Source organism: Natrix helvetica (assembly GCF_964273705.1).
Source record: "Natrix helvetica genome assembly, chromosome: 8".
In the NCBI taxonomy this organism is placed as follows: Eukaryota; Metazoa; Chordata; class Lepidosauria; order Squamata; family Natricidae; genus Natrix; species Natrix helvetica.
The window spans coordinates 4,746,965-4,765,604 of NC_138559.1; the positions used below are offsets into that span (position 1 = coordinate 4,746,965).

General features: G+C 46.9%; 1 protein-coding gene across 1 annotated transcript in view; it reads left to right on the plus strand.

Annotated features, from left to right (window-relative positions):
* The window catches only part of GPAT4 (glycerol-3-phosphate acyltransferase 4), a 63,932-nt gene extending 45,915 nt beyond the window's left edge, over positions 1–18,017 (plus strand). Inside the window, exons 3-13 of the mRNA XM_081961061.1 lie at positions 5,837–5,906; positions 6,008–6,305; positions 7,325–7,399; positions 9,257–9,346; positions 10,625–10,718; positions 15,008–15,123; positions 15,267–15,322; positions 16,111–16,196; positions 16,706–16,834; positions 16,925–17,004; positions 17,365–18,017. Coding sequence (XP_081817187.1) covers positions 5,837–5,906; positions 6,008–6,305; positions 7,325–7,399; positions 9,257–9,346; positions 10,625–10,718; positions 15,008–15,123; positions 15,267–15,322; positions 16,111–16,196; positions 16,706–16,834; positions 16,925–17,004; positions 17,365–17,473 — 1,203 coding nt within the window. The 3' untranslated portion in view covers positions 17,474–18,017. The remainder of the gene's footprint in view (positions 1–5,836; positions 5,907–6,007; positions 6,306–7,324; positions 7,400–9,256; positions 9,347–10,624; positions 10,719–15,007; positions 15,124–15,266; positions 15,323–16,110; positions 16,197–16,705; positions 16,835–16,924; positions 17,005–17,364) is intronic.
* The last annotated feature ends 623 nt before the right edge of the window (positions 18,018–18,640 follow it).

Below are 18,640 nucleotides of genomic sequence, written 5' to 3' on the forward strand. Positions count from 1 at the left end.
AAGGGGTTCGCCCCATTGAGGACCAAGGGCCTAACCTATCCACTGAAATGCAGGAAATAATTAACAGGGCCATTTCCCAGGGCATTGAGGCAGGCATGCGAAAAGGTGGCAAGCGCACTCGCAAGATCCACCATTTGCAACCCCAGGAGGATTCCAGAGAGATGACTCCTAGCCTTCCACCTCCGTCCCTGCATTCTTCAGTGGCCTCCGATGAGTCAGACTGGGAGGAAGAAGAGGAATTTCTTCCTAGGCAGGAAGCTGAATTCTCTGGGGATGAGGCAAGCCCCGCCAAAAAGCCGGCCTTTTCAGGCTTATTTAATTTGGATAATTTCAAAACCATTTTAGATAAGGCTAAGATCTCAACTCACATGGGGTCCACCCCCCCAGCTCAGGTGGTTGTAGACCCTGATGATCTATCTGGGGATCTCTTTGAGGAACCCATTTCGGTCCAGGAAATAGTTCCTGTACCCAAGATGTTCCTCAATTTAGTTCAAAGACAGTGGGCGCAGCCAGCTACCATGGCTACTCCCAGCAGCCATGACAAGAAGCTATATACGGTGGATGCCAGCCTGGAGGAGCTGCTCAAGCTCCCTCCTATCGATCCCCCTGTAGCGGCTCTTACCTCCTCTTCTGTGCTCCCTCCTGACCTGTTGGAGGGGCTCAAGGCTGAGGACAAGAGAACCGAAACTGCTTGTCACAAGACCCATCAGGCAGCTGCATGGGCCATTAAGTCCTCCGCTTCAGCCTCCTTTTTCTCCAGGGCGGCTCTCCTGTGGCTGAGGCAGTTGTTGAGGAAGATACCTGCCAAGGACGTTAAAGTCAGGCAGGATATCAATAAAATCATGGCAGCCACAGAGTACACTGCTGATGCCACTCTGAATGCTGCTAAGTTTGCCTCGCGTGCCCTAGCGTCTAATGTTACTTCCAGACGCCTCCTGTGGCTTAGGCACTGGAATGTGGATATGCGCTCCAAATGGAAGCTTGTTACTGCCCCCTTTAAAGGGGACAAGCTGTTTGGTGAGGTCCTTGATCCAGTCCTTGTGGAAAACAAGGACAAAAAGAAAGTGATGCCATCAGTCACCAAAAAGCCTGATCGTAAAGGTCCTGGCTCTTACAGGAGGCAGGCCTTTCGGAACAATGAGCCCTCCACCAGCTCCGCCCCCTATCATCGGGCGTATCCCCAGCAGGGTGAGCGGTCTCAGGACCGTCAGTCCTTTCGAGACAGAGGTCGCCAGCAGCCCTTCTCCAAGCGGCCATTTCGGGGGGGCTCCGGCTCCCGACCCTTTAGGAGGTATAAATGACCATCACAGGTCAGCTCCCATAGGAGGGCGGTTGCAGTTGTTCCACGCCAAATGGGAGCAGACCACGTCGGACCAGTGGGTTCTTCAAACGGTCCGCATGGGTCTCACTTTAGAATTCTGGTCCCCCCCTCCCCGCCACTTCATCCGGTGTCCAGTTCCCTCAGGGTTAGTCAAAAGATCCCTCATGGAACAGGAGATAAGGCACCTCAAGGAGATCAGGGCCATAGAACCTGTCCCAGCAGGCCAGGAAGGAAGAGGGTTTTACTCCATCCTGTTTCTGGTCCCCAAAAACTCAGGAGGGTGGAGGGGGATATTAGATCTAAAGAGGTTCAATCACCACGTGACATATCGCAGGTTCAAGATGCAGTCCCTCCAGTCCATCTTGGGGTGCATCAGGCCAGGCGATATACTAACGTCCATAGACCTCAAAGAGGCCTACCTCCACATCCCTATCCGCAAAGCCCACCGCAAGTTCCTGAGGTTCTCTTACGCGGGCCTCCATTACCAGTACCGGGCAATGCCATTCGGCCTGTCATCGGCGCCCAGGACATTCACAAAGGTTCTCGCAGCCGTGGCGGCCTTTCTACGGTCACGTCCGGTCAGACTCCATTGTTACCTAGACGATGTTCTCATTCTGTCATCATCGCATCAACAAGCTGTCAGCGACCTAGAACACACCATGCAGGCGCTCCGGGACCACGGGTTCACCATCAACCTGGAAAAAAGTCATCTCGTCCCCACGACCAGACTGAAGCATCTAGGGGCTGTCATCGACACCACCTCGTGCACGGTATCCCTGTCTCCGGAAAGGGTGGCCAGCCTTCGGGAGATGGTCGTTCAGGTGCAGCAGTCACGTCTAGTCAAGGTGGTTCAGCTCTCACAGCTCCTCGGCAAGATGATCTCGTGCCTGTCAATCGTGCCTTGGGCGAGACTTCACTCCCGTCCCCTTCAGTGGCTCCTGCTCCCATATCAAAGAACAAACGAAAGCAGCTCAACAAGACTGATTCCAGTTCCAGCAGAGGTACGTCGCTCTCTAAAATGGTGGTTGTCTCCAGCCCTGTTAAAGGGGTCGCCATTCAAGGAGCCAGTCAGGCTCACCATCACAACGGATGCCAGCCTGTTCGGTTGGGGGGCCCACTGCCACAACCAGCTAGCACAGGGCAGGTGGTCCCCTTCCGAAGCCGCTCACAGCATCAACTGGCTGGAGCTGAGGGCAGTCAGGCTTGCGCTGAAGCGCTTCCAGAGCACCGTTCAGGGCCACCACGTGCGCATCATGACAGACAATGTCGCCACCAAGGCGCACATCAATCGACAGGGGGGAACGCGCTCCAGATCCCTGATGAAGGAGGCGGAGCTCTTGGGTCGATGGGCGGAGAGGTATCTCCTTTCTCTTCAGGCGGAGCACATCTCGGGCACGAGCAACACCCAGGCGGACTGGCTGAGCAGATCCACAGTCGACCACTCGGAGTGGCGTCTACATCCGCTGCTGTTCCAGCAACTGTCCCAGAGGTTCGGCCTCCCGCTGGTGGACCTGTTCGCCACCGCGGCCAACGCGCATCTTCCGCGGTTCTTCACAAGGTTCCACGACCCGAGGGCGGAAGGAGTCAACGCGCTGCACGGCCCGTGGCCGAAAGGTCTGCTTTACGCTTTTCCCCCGCTACCTCTTCTTCCCAGAGTCATCAGGAAGATCCTAGCAGAGGAGGCGGAGGTGCTGCTGGTAGCACCGTACTGGCCCAGGAGAACCTGGTTTGCAGACTTGGTGAGTCTTTCGATCACACCACCGTGGCGGATTCCTCCACAGGACATCTCTCTCAGCCAGGGGGCCCTTCAACATCCAGAACCCCAGTGGCTGCAGCTGGCCGTCTGGCACTTGAGAGGGATCTCCTAAGCAGAGGCAAGTTGTCAGACAAGGTGATTGGCACCATCCAAGCGTCACGACGGCAGTCCACGACGCGCATCTACGACGCCACTTGGAAATCCTTCGCCAGCTGGTGCACGGCTCATGGTACGTCTGCGCCCCTTGCTTCGGTTCCTGTCATCCTGGACTTCCTGCAGGAAGGTTTGGACAAGGGCCTGGCACCTAACACCCTGAGGCGCCAGGCGGCAGCCCTGTCAACCATCCTCTCAGTTGAGGGCTACGCATCTCTTGGCCGGAATCCGACCATCCGCAGTTTCCTCAGGGGAGCGACCAACCTGAGACCCCCAGTGGTCCACAGATACCCATCTTGGGATCTCAATGTAGTGTTGCGGTCCCTCATCGGGCCCCCGTTTGAGCCCATTAAGACGGCCAGTCTCAGACACCTCACATTCAAGACGGTTTTTCTGGTCGCTATCACGTCTGCTCGTCGCATATCGGAACTGGCTGCCTTGTCAGTCAGAGAGGACTTGTGTCTCATTCGTAACGACAGAGTAATCCTGAGGCTGGACCCTTCCTTCATTCCGAAGGTCAATTCCTGGTTTCATCGGGCGCAGGAGGTGGTCCTTCCGGATTTTTGTCCGCATCCTCGGCACCCGAGGGAAAAGCGCTGGCACATGCTGGATGTGCGCAGGACTATTCGCAGATACATCAAGCGCACGGCCAGTTTTCGGAAATCCGAATCTCTATTCGTCTCCTTTCAACCAGCTTCTCAAGGCAAGAAGGTCTCTTCATCTACCATCGGCGGATGGCTGCGAGCCTGCATTGCGCTTGCCCACGTTTTACAGTCCGTTCCTGTGCCTCGCAATATCACAGCACATTCGACTAGAAGCGCCGCCACCACAGCTACCTGGTCTACACAGGCACCGATTGAAGAGATCTGCAAGGCGGCCACCTGGACTTCTCTGTCTCCATTTGTCCGAAATTACAAACTGGACAGTTTTGCATTGGCGGAAGGGGCCTTTGGGAGGCGTGTTCTTCAGGGCATCCATACCAGCGGAGCGACCCTGATGGCTGAGCCTTCCCGCCCTAGTGACAGTTAGCTTGGGCATGTCCCTTCTTTGGACTCTCCAGAGCAGCGCCCTGGAAAATGACCATTGTCTTACCTGAAAGGTCCTTTTCAGGGCGCTGCAACGGAGAGTCCACCCCGCCCTGGGGTCTATTCTCCGCTGGTGTTTGTGAAGTCACAGTGTTGTTTGTTGTTTCTGTTATTGTTGTTGGACTATTTTTGACTTGTTCCATATTAGACTTCCAGTTGAAGTTTCAGCGCACAACTGTTCCACGTCTTCATTGAATAAATCTGAGGAGAGTCGGCACCAGAGGCGTGGCTTAAAGTTTCAATTCAGTTCTGGGCAGATTGGCTGTGTTTAACCCTTCTTTGGACTCTCCGTTGCAGCGCCCTGAAAAGGACCTTTCAGGTAAGACAATGGTCATTCTGCTGTCCCCAAAGGTGCTTTTTTCAAGAGGCAACTGGACTTTCTGGTTTTTCTTTGAAGATGTTTCGCTTCTCATCCAAGAAGCTTCTTCACTTCTGACTGGATGGGGGGAGGGAGAGGATGGAAGGATTTATATTCCTTGCAGATAGCTGGTAATTTGCATTCTTTTATACCAGGGGTGTCAAACCCAAGGCCCAGGAGTCAGTTCCGACCTACGGGGTGCTTGGATCTGGCCCACGGGGCCACCCTGAGAATAACGAAGGTCTGACCAGCGGTGCCTCTGCCAGCGAAAATGGAGCTCAGGAGGGCCACATTCGGCCCTCCTGAGCTACATTTTCGATTGCAGGAGGGTATTGCAGTAGAGCTCATGAGGGCCACATATGGCTCCCTGTTTTTGCTGGCAGAGGGTTGCAGAAGGCTGTCGCAGCCGAAAATTGAGCTTGGGGGTCCATTTTCATTGGCAGAGTGCTCGGGCCACCACAGTACCCAACACAAATGACATCATGCTGACCACGCCCACCCTGGCCCCCAGAACTCAAACGCAAACTTGATGCGGTCCTCAATTAAATCGAGTTTGACACTCCTGTTTTAGAGGGTTTTTGAGACCACTGGAGGTTTATCTGTGTCCTCAGAGTCACCTGAGTGGTATAAATGGGTGTGGAGCCTTTTTGGAACCGCTGAAAGGACTGTGTTGTAGGCTGGAGATTGATGATATTGTTTCCTTCCTCTTCTGTTGAGGGAAGGCTGTTCAATTTGGACAGAGATGGCTTCTTTGACCCCTCTTTCAAACCAAAATATGGAGTTTGTTGTCTTCAAAAGAATGGCCTGTGTCTTTTAAATGCAGATGGACTGCTGAATCTAGTCCTGATGGGTTTGTTCTCCTATGTTGCATCATGTATTTGTGAAATTGATGTTTTGTTTCCCCAATGTACAGATATGTACATGGCTCACTGCATTGTACTGCATATAACATGTTGCTCAGTTTCTGTCTGTGTGTTATATGCTTCTGCTTGTCTACCCAAGGATAAAACTAAGGCATTGTGTTAGTTGCCAGCTTCCAATCGCTTCCTTAAACTTGTCGCTCCTTATCCTCTGGACACATAGCCAGCACCCTAGTTCAAAGAAATAGATTTCACATCTGGCTCTGAAGGATCTCACTTCTTCTTTCTCCTTATGTCTTGCAGTGGGCAACCTTAAGGATTGAGCGGGGCGCCAAAGAGATGAACCACCCCGTTTATAAGCCCTGTGTCAACGGTAAGAGGGCCCAGGTGCCTTTTCTTAAGAGGGGTATGTGTGTGCGTCAGGCACCGCTTCTTCTACTGTTTGGGCTGGAAAAGGCTTGTGTCTTATTGCAGGAATTATTGCCAAAGAGCCCACTTCGTTGGAAGAGGAGATCAAGGAGAACCGCAGGAGCTCCAGCAACAAGACCCTGGATGCCCCCGAGTTTGAGCTGTCCGACATCTTCTACTTCTGCCGCAAAGGTGTGGAGAGCATTATGGACGACGAGGTGACCAAGCGTTTCTCCGCAGAAGAGCTGGAGTCCTGGAACCTGCTGAGCAGAACCAACTACAACTTCCACTACATCAGTCTGCGCCTCACCATCTTGTGGGGGGTGGGCTTCCTGGTCCGCTACTGCTTCTTGCTGCCACTCAGGTATGGGCCAGGACGGGCTCGGGCTTCTCATTGGACAGCCAGGAGGAAGATGGGACACCTTATTGCTTCTCCTGGACAATCCCTAGGTCAGGGTTCCAAGTAATAATTCCATATCGAGCAAAACTCCAAGGCAGGTAGACACCTCAAAGAATAGCTTTAATGGAAATATCATATTGGCACAGATCTAGTGAAAACCAATTCTCAAGACTTCCATGGTTTTCACCTAACTAAAAGTAAAAGTTGCATTTTCCCAAAACGATCAGTCACATGGTCCAATCACAATGCTGTCTGGTTGCCTGGTAACATCACTCCTCCTTCCTCTAAGCAGATTGAGAATGACCTTGGTTCCCAAGAGAGAATATTTCGTTTTGGCTACAGAATCCCCTCTATCTCAAATCCCCCCTCCCTAACCCCCAGCTCCAGTATGGCAACACTAAAGCGGTCAAAATGGCTTCGGTCTGGTCAGCTTTAAGGTTGACACCCTATAGTAAAACCCTAATGGTACAGGTTGTCCATTTAGTGACTGTTCAAAGTTACGATGGCACTGAAAAAACAGTGACTTACGACTGTTTTTCACATGACTGTTGCCGCATCTCCTTGCTCACGTGGTCGAGATTAAAAGGCCTGACAACTGTCTCACATTTACGACGGTTGTAGCTTCTTGGGTTAACCTTCTGGCAAGGAAAAGTCAGTGGGGAAGCCAGATTCACTTAACAACCCCGTTACTAATTGAACAGCTGCAGCGATTCACTTCACTACCGTGGCAAGAAGGGTCGTAAAATGGGGGCAAAACTCGTTTAACGAATGTCTCGCTTAGCAACATAAATTTTGCGCTCAATTGTGGTCGTAAGTCGAGGACTACCTGTACATCCGTCCCAAGAGTAGAAAAATCCTTCCGTTGGTCAGCCCCCAGTTCAAAAGGTTTTAACAGAAGTACAGCTTGCTATCTTGTTGTGATCTGAATGCTGTGAAATTGTACCTTAATACCTTGTTCTCCCTCCCTTTTTTTCCCCTTGTAGGGTTGCCTTGGCTTTTACTGGTATTAGCCTTTTGATATCAGGCACTACCATGGTGGGATTCTTACCCAATGGAAGGTGAGTCCTTAGCAGCAGATTACATGACGTTCACCGTCTGAAAAGGGGGAACCTAAACCTCTAAAAGAAATCAGTTGTTGGGGTCGTGAAGCGGTTGATCCCCTCTTACACATCGAGTGGTTGTCATCTCCATCATGTGGATTGTCCTTCAGCAACAAAGACAAAATCTCCTGTCCTTCTCTACCCAACTGAGCCAAGAGTTGAAACAAGTGGAACACCTTCTCTGGCATGCCTTTTCCATTACGTGGGAGGCTTTCCTCAGATTCTTGAGAAAGCGTTAAAGAAACTTAACAGGAGGGTTAGAGAGACGGTTAGGTGTGGGAAGAAGAACCCAGGCAAACCGCTTCCAAAATCTGGCCAAGAAAACAGCTTGGACTTAGCCAAGGCAGTCGCCAGAGAGTCAAGAATGACTTGAGGGCACACGAAAAAGAAGATTTGAATGGAGTGATAGATCATTCTGTAAAAAGGCTGGATTCTCCGGGTACATTTCCAAAGGCTGACTTTACTACTTGTTGGATAACATCTTAAGGGAAGCCTGTCCTAAGCTCTTGGCGTTTACACAGCTCAAATTTACAAGCCGATTTGAGAGGAAGCTCTCCGTCTCGAGTCTGACTTGGAAATTGGCCAATTATTGCAACAGATGGAAGGATCCTGCTACGCAGTGGGTAATCCCAAAGAGTGGCTTCTTGTAAGAAATCGGGAGCGAGGGGTCTTCAGTGCTCTCTGGTGGTTTTCTGGTAGACATTTCATCACCCAAACTAGATAACGTTCTGCAGTGCTGGTGAAAACAGCCTGCAAGGAAACCGGTGAACTCAGAGAGCACCAAGGACCGCTCATTTCAACCCTAAGCTAGAAATATTCTCCATTATTAAAATTGGAAGCAATGGTAGAGTATGGAAGTCAAAAGGACAACAGCTGTGTTGCACCATTACTTTGCAACTTCCATCCTTTTCGCGTGTCTCTATGCCAGAGGTGCAGTTCGCCCAAACCAGTAGCAGAAATTGTGGGTGGTCCCGCCCACCCACCTCAGCTCTATGGCATCCTATTTAGGCCCTTTTTAAGCCAAAGTGCATGCATGGAAGGTTGAGCACAGAGGTGGATGTGACTGAGCGCATGTGCAGACACACATACGCTCACATTTGCTAACCGGTAGGGAAGGTCCCTGTAAAGTGGCTCAGTGGCTAAGATGCTGAGCTTGCCTATCACAAAGGTCGGTGGTTCGAATCCCTAGCACCACATAACGGACTAAGCTCCCGTTCCTTGTCCCAGCATCTGCCAACCTAGCAGTTCGAAAGCAGGTAAAAGAAGGCAAGTAGGGAAAAAAAGGATCACCTTTGGTGGGAAGGTAACAGCATTCCATGCGCCTTCAGCATTTAATCATGCCGGCCACATGACCACGGAGACATCTTTGGACAGTGCTGGCTCTTCAGCTTTGAAACGGAGATGAGCACTACCCCCTAGAGTTGGGAATGGCTAGCACATATGTGTGAGGGGAACCTTTACCTTAGGGAAGGTAAGTGATCAAAGCACATGTATGTAAGAGAAGGGAACAATATTTGGAGTCTCCATTTCCTATCCCAAAATGCTTTGAAGACAAATGCTCGCAGCCCCCTCTTACACATATCACCTGTTCTAAATTATGGCCTTTCCTCATTGGGAATTAACCTGCCTAATTTTGTGATTGGCATCATGTAAACTTGAATGCATTCTTGTTTTTTTATTCTATTTTTTTCCTTGAGGTTTGCAAGCATTGTTTGGGGAAGGCAAGAGAGTAATGATATAAATGATTAGCATGTCAGCACTTGGGTTCAATTATACACTGAGATGGGATAACAACATGGTCCTTCTTCTCTTTAGGTACAAAGATTTCCTCAGCAAGCACGTGCACCTGATGTGCTATCGGATCTGCATACGAGCTCTTACAGCTATCATCACCTATCATCATCGGTATGGTGAGGGCTGGGAGGAAGTTTGTGAGATATTTTGTACAAAGAAAGAGAACAAAATTTTCTATGTACCATGATTACTTAGGAAGGCAGCATAGGCAAAATGTAGAACTGGCTAAGGATTTCATATATAAGTATTCCTTTTTTAAAATATACTTTTATTGATAAACATTTTTGAATGCAGTGTACGAATATCAGTTACGCAGACAAAGTCAGTTACGCAGACAAAGACCAGATTAAAAAAAATCATGGTAAATATTAACACATGAACTCATAACAGTAACTATAATATGATAACACTTGTATTAAATATAATTGCAATAGTATAACCAATAGTTTAAACTGGGCTTTCTTATATCTTATGTATTCTTATATCTTGGCCTATTTACATTTTATAGATGATCATACTTATAGTTGAAAACCATCTCTGTTTTAATACAGACATTCGTAGTCTTTTTTTCCCTCTAATTCCTGCACAATATATAAGCATTCTAAACATTTAGCAAGTGTTTGTTTATTTGTTCGTTTGCTTATTTATTTATTTGATGTTTATCTCAACTGTATTATTCTATAAGTAACTCAAGGGGGTGAATACACTTCTCCTATTTTCCCCACCATGGCAGTCATCTGTAGTAGGTTGGGCTGAGAGAGAGTGGCCCAAAATTACCCAGCCAGCTTTTTATTACTGAATGCTATAGCTGAGATGGTAGGCTTAACGTTTGTGAACGAAGTCTCTTATTCTGTCAAAAGAAAAATCCCAGAAGGATGGCTCGATAGGATTTCTGTTGCTTGAGGGATACATTTTCCTCATCAATAGCAAAAAAAATGAAGAAAGGTTGCTAAAAGCCATGGAGAATGAAATGCAATTATACTTTTGGTACAATTTATCTAGGCAATTGTTCATTTATGGAGCTTTTTTTTTGCCACAGTACTTTGGGGGTCTCATATAAGTTTGGAGGGGTGTGTGTTTGTATTTGAAGCATCTACTGCCCTGGTCTGTGGGGCAAGGCCTGGAGCAGAGGTGGGGGACTAAGGCCTCTTTATGACTTGTGGACTTCAACTCCCAGAATTCCTGAGTCCGCCTGGCTCAGGAATTCTGCGTGCTGAAGTCCACAAGTCATAAAAGGGAAATAGTTCCCCACTTCTGGCCTCTTATCCATTAGGAGTGGGGAACAGGGAGCGAAGGATACATGCAGATAAGCTGTCTGCCTTACTCTTGAGTCAGTTGAGCATCTGCTTCACTTTTTCATGTAATCTCTTTTTTCCTTCCTAATCTTAGGGAAAATAGGCCCCGCAATGGAGGAATCTGTGTGGCTAATCATACATCTCCAATTGATGTCATCATTCTGGCCAGCGATGGCTACTATGCAATGGTAAGGACATCAAGTTAGTTGATTAGTTTCCACCAACGGGTGGAAACTAATCAAGGAGAGAAGCAACTTAGAATTAATGAGAAAATTCCTGACAGAACAGAACAATTAATCAGTGGAAGAACTTGCCTCCAGAAGTTGTGAATGCTCCAACACTGGAAGTTTTTAAGATGATGTTGGATAACCATTTGTCTGAAGTAGTGTAGGGTTTCCTGCCTAAGCAGGGGGTTGGACTAGAAGACCTCCAAGGTCCCTTCCAACTCTGCTACTGTATTATATTGTAAGTCTTCATGTGTGGGTGGGGTTGTATGTGTTGGACCTCGTCCCATTTTATATTTCCTTTACAAATTCCCAGTTGGAGCAGAATAAATTGCATTATATCATCATCTTCATTTAACGACCCCATAACCCTTTGCAGGGTAGAGTCTGGGCAAATGAATGGTGCAAGCAGGATGTTTTAATGGCCAGATGCCCTTCCTGTCGCCAATGTGGAGTTTTGTTCAGCAGATATATTCTCAAGTGTGCCAGAGAGAGAAATAACTGCCTCTACCTAGGAGGCGTCAGCCAACAGAGCCAGGTCTCTGTCGGCTGTTCATCTTCCATTTCAGAGTCATGGCATGACACAACCTGAGGATGCTAAGCAGATCTCTAATTGTCTGCTGGAGAAAGTCAGGCTTTGGTATAGTCTGTTGTGGTCATCTACCAGCACATTCCTTGAAATCAACAATTATTTTCCTCCATCACTGCAGTGGCCTGCATCTTTGGAGATAGCCCATCCTCTGTAGAGTTTCCAGTTCCCCAATATATATCAGGCTCCATAATATTGAGACCCAAAGGTGCTTTTTCAAGAGGCAACTGAACTTTATGGTTTTCTTTGAACACGTTTGGCTTCTCATCCAAGAGATGCTTTTTTTTTTAATAAAGTTTTTTTATTTTCTATTTTTATGCATCTTGTTGCGTGAATTGTTTGATTCCTTTTTCTTTTTTAAAGAATTTTATTGGTTTTTGAACATTTATAGGGAAAGGTAAAAAGGGTAGAAAAAATTTTTGGGCAGTTCCCGTGCTAGTGTTAGAAATCCCCCCAAATCTCACAATTTTTACAATGTTAAAAACAACGTATAAAAGATAAGCATAAACAGAGTCTTGCTTTACATTATATCAACCATATGTTCAATCATCTCTTTCTTTGTCACTTTCTAGTATATCAACAATTATCATAGTATTTCAAATACATTTATTTTTGTGACCTGAGCCTTTTCGATATTGCTCCCTCCTCCCTGTCCCCAGATGGAGCCACAGCCCCCCCTTTCATATCTTGCACATTACTACCTTTTTCACCACCTCCCCTATTTTCGTCCTCTAGGAGAGAACTATGTTTTTTAATGAAGGCTTCAGCCTCCTCCACTGTATTAATTCTGATTCTGTTTCCCTCCCAAAAAATCAACATTCCCTCTGGCAATAGCCATCTAAACCAAACTCCTTTTTTGTATAATTTCTTTGATAAGGAGGAATACTTCCTCCTTTTTTCCCTTATTTTTTTTCGGAATTTGCTTTAGGGTGGTAATTTCATTATCTTTATATTTTAATGGTCCCTCCCTTTGGGCCCCTAGCACCTCATCCCTCGTGGTCCTCCAAGAAACTTAACATGTACCTCCCTTGGAACATTATGTGTTCTGGCATATGCTGAATTAATCCTGTAACCAGATCCATATCCCACCACAACTGTTCTTTATTTCTCTTAATATATTCTGCTAAAATTGTACTCATAATATCCTTAAGATCTTCACTTTCTGTCTCTGGTAGGTTCTGGAATCTGAGAAAAAAGGACATTCTTTCAAGTTCTATTTTTGCCATAAAATTTTCCAATTCTAAATTTTCCTTCCAGACTGCCTTGACCTCCTCCCCCAATCCAGCTGCGCCCTCCTCCAAAACCCCAATTCTTTGTTTATTTTCTGTTAAATGTTGTTGTACAGCTCTGAGTTCATCTTTAAGATCTGTCACCTCTTTTTTCAACTCATTTTGACCCCCTCATAATTTCCTGAAACGTTTCTTTTGAGCTCTCTCCAATCCCTTCTTGAAGTAATCTTCGTCTGCTGCATGCTTGGACTGGAGGTGGCAGAGGCAGGAGCCGAGAATGACTTGCCCGTTGGAGGTTTTTTGGACCCCATTTATCTGCGTTCGGAGATGATAAGTCTTTTACAAAGAGAATGGCATCAGTGGAGCGTGCAGCTGTGTCGGTCCCAGGCAGCAGGCAACTCCAAAAGTAGAAAGTCAGTTCTCCTTCACAGTTCCAAGGCACGGAGGTACACCAGAAAGAGGAAAAGTCAAATAGTCAGAATTAATCAGGAAGACCACGTAACAGGAGAGGTCCAGAGCACCTTTAGAGGGGGTATTAAGACAATTACCAGAGATTTCTTTTTCCAAAAGTAATTTCAAAAGGCAGGCTTCATTTATAGGTACAAAAACAAAGACGGAGGTGCGCCATCTTGGCTCCTCCTTTCGCAGGGAGAAGAACAAGGAATTCCATTTAAAAAATTTTCCTTTTAAGAAAACAGCTCAGCAGTCACCTCTTGCAGCTGTAATATCAATCATTCTCAGATAGTTAGTACAAGTGGCAAGTCAGCTTTTATTCTCTCTCCATTCCAATATATAGAGAGATAATTCAAATGCCGCTTTGTCCAAGGGGGGGGGGTAAAGAGAAAGAAACACCCCCCTCTAATCTTCCAGTTTCAAATAGATTGAACAAAAACTTACAATAATCTGCTGCTTATCTGTTAACAATGATTAAGGAGATTAGGGTGGATCTCTCCCCACCGGCATTTCAGCCGCTCTTCTTTTGCTTAACTCTTTCCTCCCAGAGCCCATTCGGTGAAAGGGCAGACAGCCTGCAGCTGTCTCATGCCCCCCCTCCGCTCCCCGGCTCCTGGGGCGAGGCTAGAAACACTCCTGCCGGCTTTCGCCGAGTCGGGGGGATTCCAGCAAGCCGCCCTGCGGCAGAAGACCCCTGCAGGGACCCCTGTGCTCCTGAATGGAGCCCACCAGGGAGACGAGCAGCGGACAACAGTCCGTCACCTACAGGAACCGGAAGTGACTTCCGTGAATGGTTTGATTCCTGTGTGTCATACAGTTCAATACCAATAAACATAACAGTATTATTCCTAGTAATTACATTTCATTTTCATTTTTTAGTTTTACTAACGCGTAATTTCTAGGATCATCCTCCACTTCTCATATTTCTGCCATATGTTGTATCATCTTATCATCTGTTTTTGCTATTTTCCCCCTCTTATTTCTATCTCTATTTTAGCCCTCCCTTTTTCCCCCTTCCCCTATCATTCTAATATTCAGAGACATGATCCATCCTTTTTTCGTTATTCAATATTTCAATATGCACTTCTAGCATCAATCATGATCTTCCAAGCATTTATCAAATTACTTAATGCTAGCTTTTCATTGTTAATCACATGTTTTTACATATTTAATAATACCCTTATGCAAATTCTGTTTATCTAATTGACAAACTATTTTTCAGCCCAAGAAGCTTCTTCAGCTTCTTCAGTTGCCTCTTGAAAAAAGCACCTTTGGGACAACCTTTGGATGTCTGAGACTCTCCATAGATGTCATATTTAGACGTTTTGTAGGACAGTGTGTCTTGTGAGCAATTATAGAGAGACAGAAATAGAGAGAGAGAGAAATACAGTAGATAAGTAGGGAGAGAGAGAGAATAGGTAGGTTGGTAGATGTTTCCAGGTGTATTTATCGATGTGCTGGAGAAGGAAATCGCTGACAATCTGCAGCACCTAAGACTTTGTTTCTGCTGGCACAGCACTTGATCAATGTAATTCTCATCAATCAGCTAAAGAGCTTTCCAAAAGGGGAAAAAACGTTTTGCACTCTGCAAACCTCCTGAAAATGGGCCCGTTTTTTGTCAAAAAAAATGCATGCATAACCTTATGGAGGCTTTTAGAGTGCTGTGAGGGGGGGGGGGGCAAAAAAATGGCCCATTTTTTGCTCATTTTTGCCCTCCCCAGCCCCCAGGAGCTCTCTGAAAGCCTCCATAAGGATATGCACGGCCATTTTGGTGAAGGAGACGGGGCTTTGGGAGGCAAAAAAAATGTTGTATTCGGTGTATAAGACACACCTAGATTTTCAGCCTCTTTTTTGAGGAAAAAAGATGTGTCTTATACTCTGAAAAATATGGTAAACTATTCTGAATTAAACTGTTATTTGGGGCCAGCTACCTTCTTCTGATACTGCTGCGGGAAGTGACCTCTGACCTCTTCTTTCCTCAGGTGGGCCAAATCCATGGCGGTCTCATGGGCGTCATTCAGAGAGCCATGGTGAAGGCTTGTCCTCATGTCTGGTTTGAGCGTTCTGAGGTCAAGGATCGCCATCTAGTGGCTAGACGGTATGTAGTTCGTGACTTGCTCCCTTGGTAGAGTGAAGTGGAGCCGAGTCCTACCGGATCGCGTGTAGGTGACCGAGAATCCAGTCCCGTGTCACTGACCTCTGTTTATTAAGAATATATTCTCTTTCTGTGTCTTCCTTTAGGTTATCGGAACATGCTAATGACAAAAGTAAACTGCCCATCCTTATTTTCCCTGAAGGTAAGCCCCAGATTGAGAGAGATGAGTGAGTCTGTTACTTAGATGGATGACAAAAGAGGGCAACAACTCCCATTTTCCTGTTCTGAACTGAGAACAACTATTTGGAATGAGCAACGTAAATTAAAAGATTGTTCTTTTGTAAATTTGTCCATTTCTGCACACTCTTTAACACTTGTCTAACACTGGACAAACTTACAAAAGAAATAAAAGAAAAGGAGGAAAAAGAATATTTTATGGTATGGAATAAGTGGTAAAAACAGCTAGAGGACCGGTGTAAAGCTTAAGGAAAGACTAAATGAAGAAGACACAGGAGTTAGGAATTAACAATGTATAGATAGAGATGAACAAACCTGCATAAATGGAATGAAGGATTGTAAGTTAAGGAATGTACGTATATAATAGTATCATATGTATAGACGAGGAGAAACTGAAATAAAGGGGAGAAGTACATTTAAAATGGATGTATATCAAGATGGAAATGTTGTATAGAAGGAAATTGCAAAAAAAAAGTCTTTAAAAATTAAAAACATTAAAAATTAAACTTTAAAAATTAAAACACCTTTAATAAAAATATTTTTAAATAAATAATAAAAATAGTTTGTTCTGTTTCCAAATAAACGTATGAGGTTGCTTTCTGCATGCCAGTCTAAATCAGATGAGTGTCAATTAGATTGATTGGGTCAGCAATCCAGGGGCTTCTTGGTTTGAGGTCTTACCTGTTCTTAACATGACATTATTTCCACTATGAGAAAGTCTCACGGGAGATATTCTTTCATTTCTCTTAATAGGCACGTGTATCAACAACACTTCAGTGATGATGTTCAAGAAAGGGAGTTTTGAGATTGACACTACAGTTTATCCTGTTGCCATCAAGGTAAGCATTGTTGCTGCTTAGCAGCAAACACATTGGGGAAAAAAAGTAAGGTTCTATATTTAGGCAGGAAAAACAAAATGCACAGATACAATATAGGTGGTACCTTGTTCAATAGCAGTAACTGTGAGAGGGATCTTGGAGTCCTAGTGGGCAACCATTTAAATAGGAGCCAGCCGTGTGCAGCAGGTGCCAAAAAAGCCAACACACTCCTAGGCTGCATCAACAGAGGGATGGAAGAGGTACTGCGGGCTGATCCTTTGCTGTTTCCAGGGCAGCCCCATGGACAGATCTAAGCAAATGCGGCCCACGGACCTTGAGTTCATCCCTGGCCTAGGGCATCCTGGGGCTGGTCTAGAAGTTCTCCCATTTCCCTTCCAACTTTGTTATCCTGTTATGCTATATTTGCAGATGTCTGTTCTTGTATTATGGGTGAATCGTCTCATCATCTTGCCTTTCTCTCCCACCCACTTACTCCCTCCCTCTCTCTCTCTTTATTTTTTTGTCTTCAGTATGACCCCCAATTTGGAGATGCCTTTTTTAACAGCAGCAAATACGGCATGGTGAACTACCTGCTCAGGATGATGACTAGCTGGGCAATTGTCTGCAGCGTCTGGTACCTGCCTCCAATGACCAGAGAGGTGAGTTAACTGGAGCCGAGCCTCTGCTGAGATTTTCCCCCAGATTCTTTCTGAAAACAACTGACCCCTCTTGGCTGTCTTCCTTTTCAGCCTACTGAAGATGCCGTGCAGTTTGCCAACCGGGTAAAATCTGCCATTGCCAGACAGGGAGGCCTGGTGGATCTCTTATGGTAAGCCATCCAGACTGATTGATTGGAGGTGGGGACAAAGGAAGGAGATAAGTGTAAGAGCCACGGTGGCACAGTGGTTAGAATGCGGGGTTGCAGGCTACTTCTGCTGATTGCCGGCTGCTAGCTGTTCGGCTGTTCAATTCTCACCAGCTCAATGTTTGACTCAGCCTTCCATCCTTCTGAGGTGGGTAGAATGAGGGCCCAGATTGTTGGGGCAAGAGGCTGACTCTGTAAACTTCTTAGAGAGGGCTGTAAAGCACTGTGAAGCAGTATATAAGTCTTAATATCGGTTTCATAGCTGACCTACTCAGGCCAAAAGTGACCGTTCCTTCTCCAAAAGGTGTCTTTCTTTTCCCACAGGGATGGGGGCTTAAAGAGGGAAAAGGTGAAGGACACCTTCAAGGAGGAGCAGCAGAAGCTCTACAGCAAGATGATCGTTGGGAATCATGAGGACCGAAGCCGCTCCTGAGCTCCCAGAGATGGGAGTGGGGGGAATCTGTTACAGCACTGATTACCTAAGAATAATTCCAGGTCTCGGGATGCCTAGATGACATGCAGCAGCAAACACTTTTCAAGCTCAAGGAGGGGGTGTTCCTAATTCACTAGCCCCCCCTCCCCCGGTCCCCTTCCCGTGGTGCTGCTGCCTTGTGCTCAAAGGGAAAGAGACCTTGTCCTAATTTCTCCAGCTCAGACCCAGCAGTGGCAACGGAGGGACTTTGGCCACCGCTGGCAAAATGCAGTGCTGGTCATCTTTTGCGGGAACTGGCTGAAGTCCACCTGTGTCCCCAGAGGAGTGTTGCGGGAGGAGGGGGGTTTGGCGGAACCTCTGCTGCCACCGAGAGATCCCCTCCCACCACTTCCTGTAGGGAGCGCTTCCGAGGATGGGCCGACGCCTCCTTTCACCTTCTGCCCTCGCTCCCGTCTCCCCCTCTCAAGAAAAAAACAGAACAGCTGAATGTGGCTGCCGCATGGGTCCCCTCTGCATTTTGTATTAAAAGACGTTGAAGGAGGCAGTCCAGTATTGAGTCATGTTCTCTTGGCCCTGGCTGCATTGTTGCTTTTGGGGTGTTAAAAGGGGAAGAGGCTCCCTGTTGTGGCCCACCAGCCATCAGCAGAGCTGGCAGCAAATTCGGAGAGTGAGGAAGTTGGGGAGGAACATGGGCCAGTCCTGGAGTCTGGGGAAAGCTCGGATGAAGGCTCTGTGTCAGAGGCAGAGAGGGGATCAGAGCTGTCTGCCAGTTATCAGCTGCCTTCGGAGTCAGACATCAGTGAGGCAAACGAACAGCTGGAGCCTGTTCCCAGTGTGCGCATGTGCAGAGTTGTCAGGCAAAGGGAACAGCTAAGGAACAAGGGTTGACTTGGGAGTAAGGCCACAGGTGGACAAAGGATGGCCCCTCCCAGAGGAAAGAAAAGAGGAGTGAAAGGGGAGTGGATTTTGCAGGAGACCATTAGTTCATTCCTGCATTCTTGCCAAGTATTGTGGAAAGATATCGGCCTGGCCACTCTTCAAGACTGATAAAAGTCAGTAATTGTGAACTACCTTGAAAGGCTGTGGGAGAGGAAAACTTTGCTGGAGAGGAATTCACTGTCAATGAAATAAAAGGGGTTTATCGGGACGAAGATTTGGCTTCGTGCT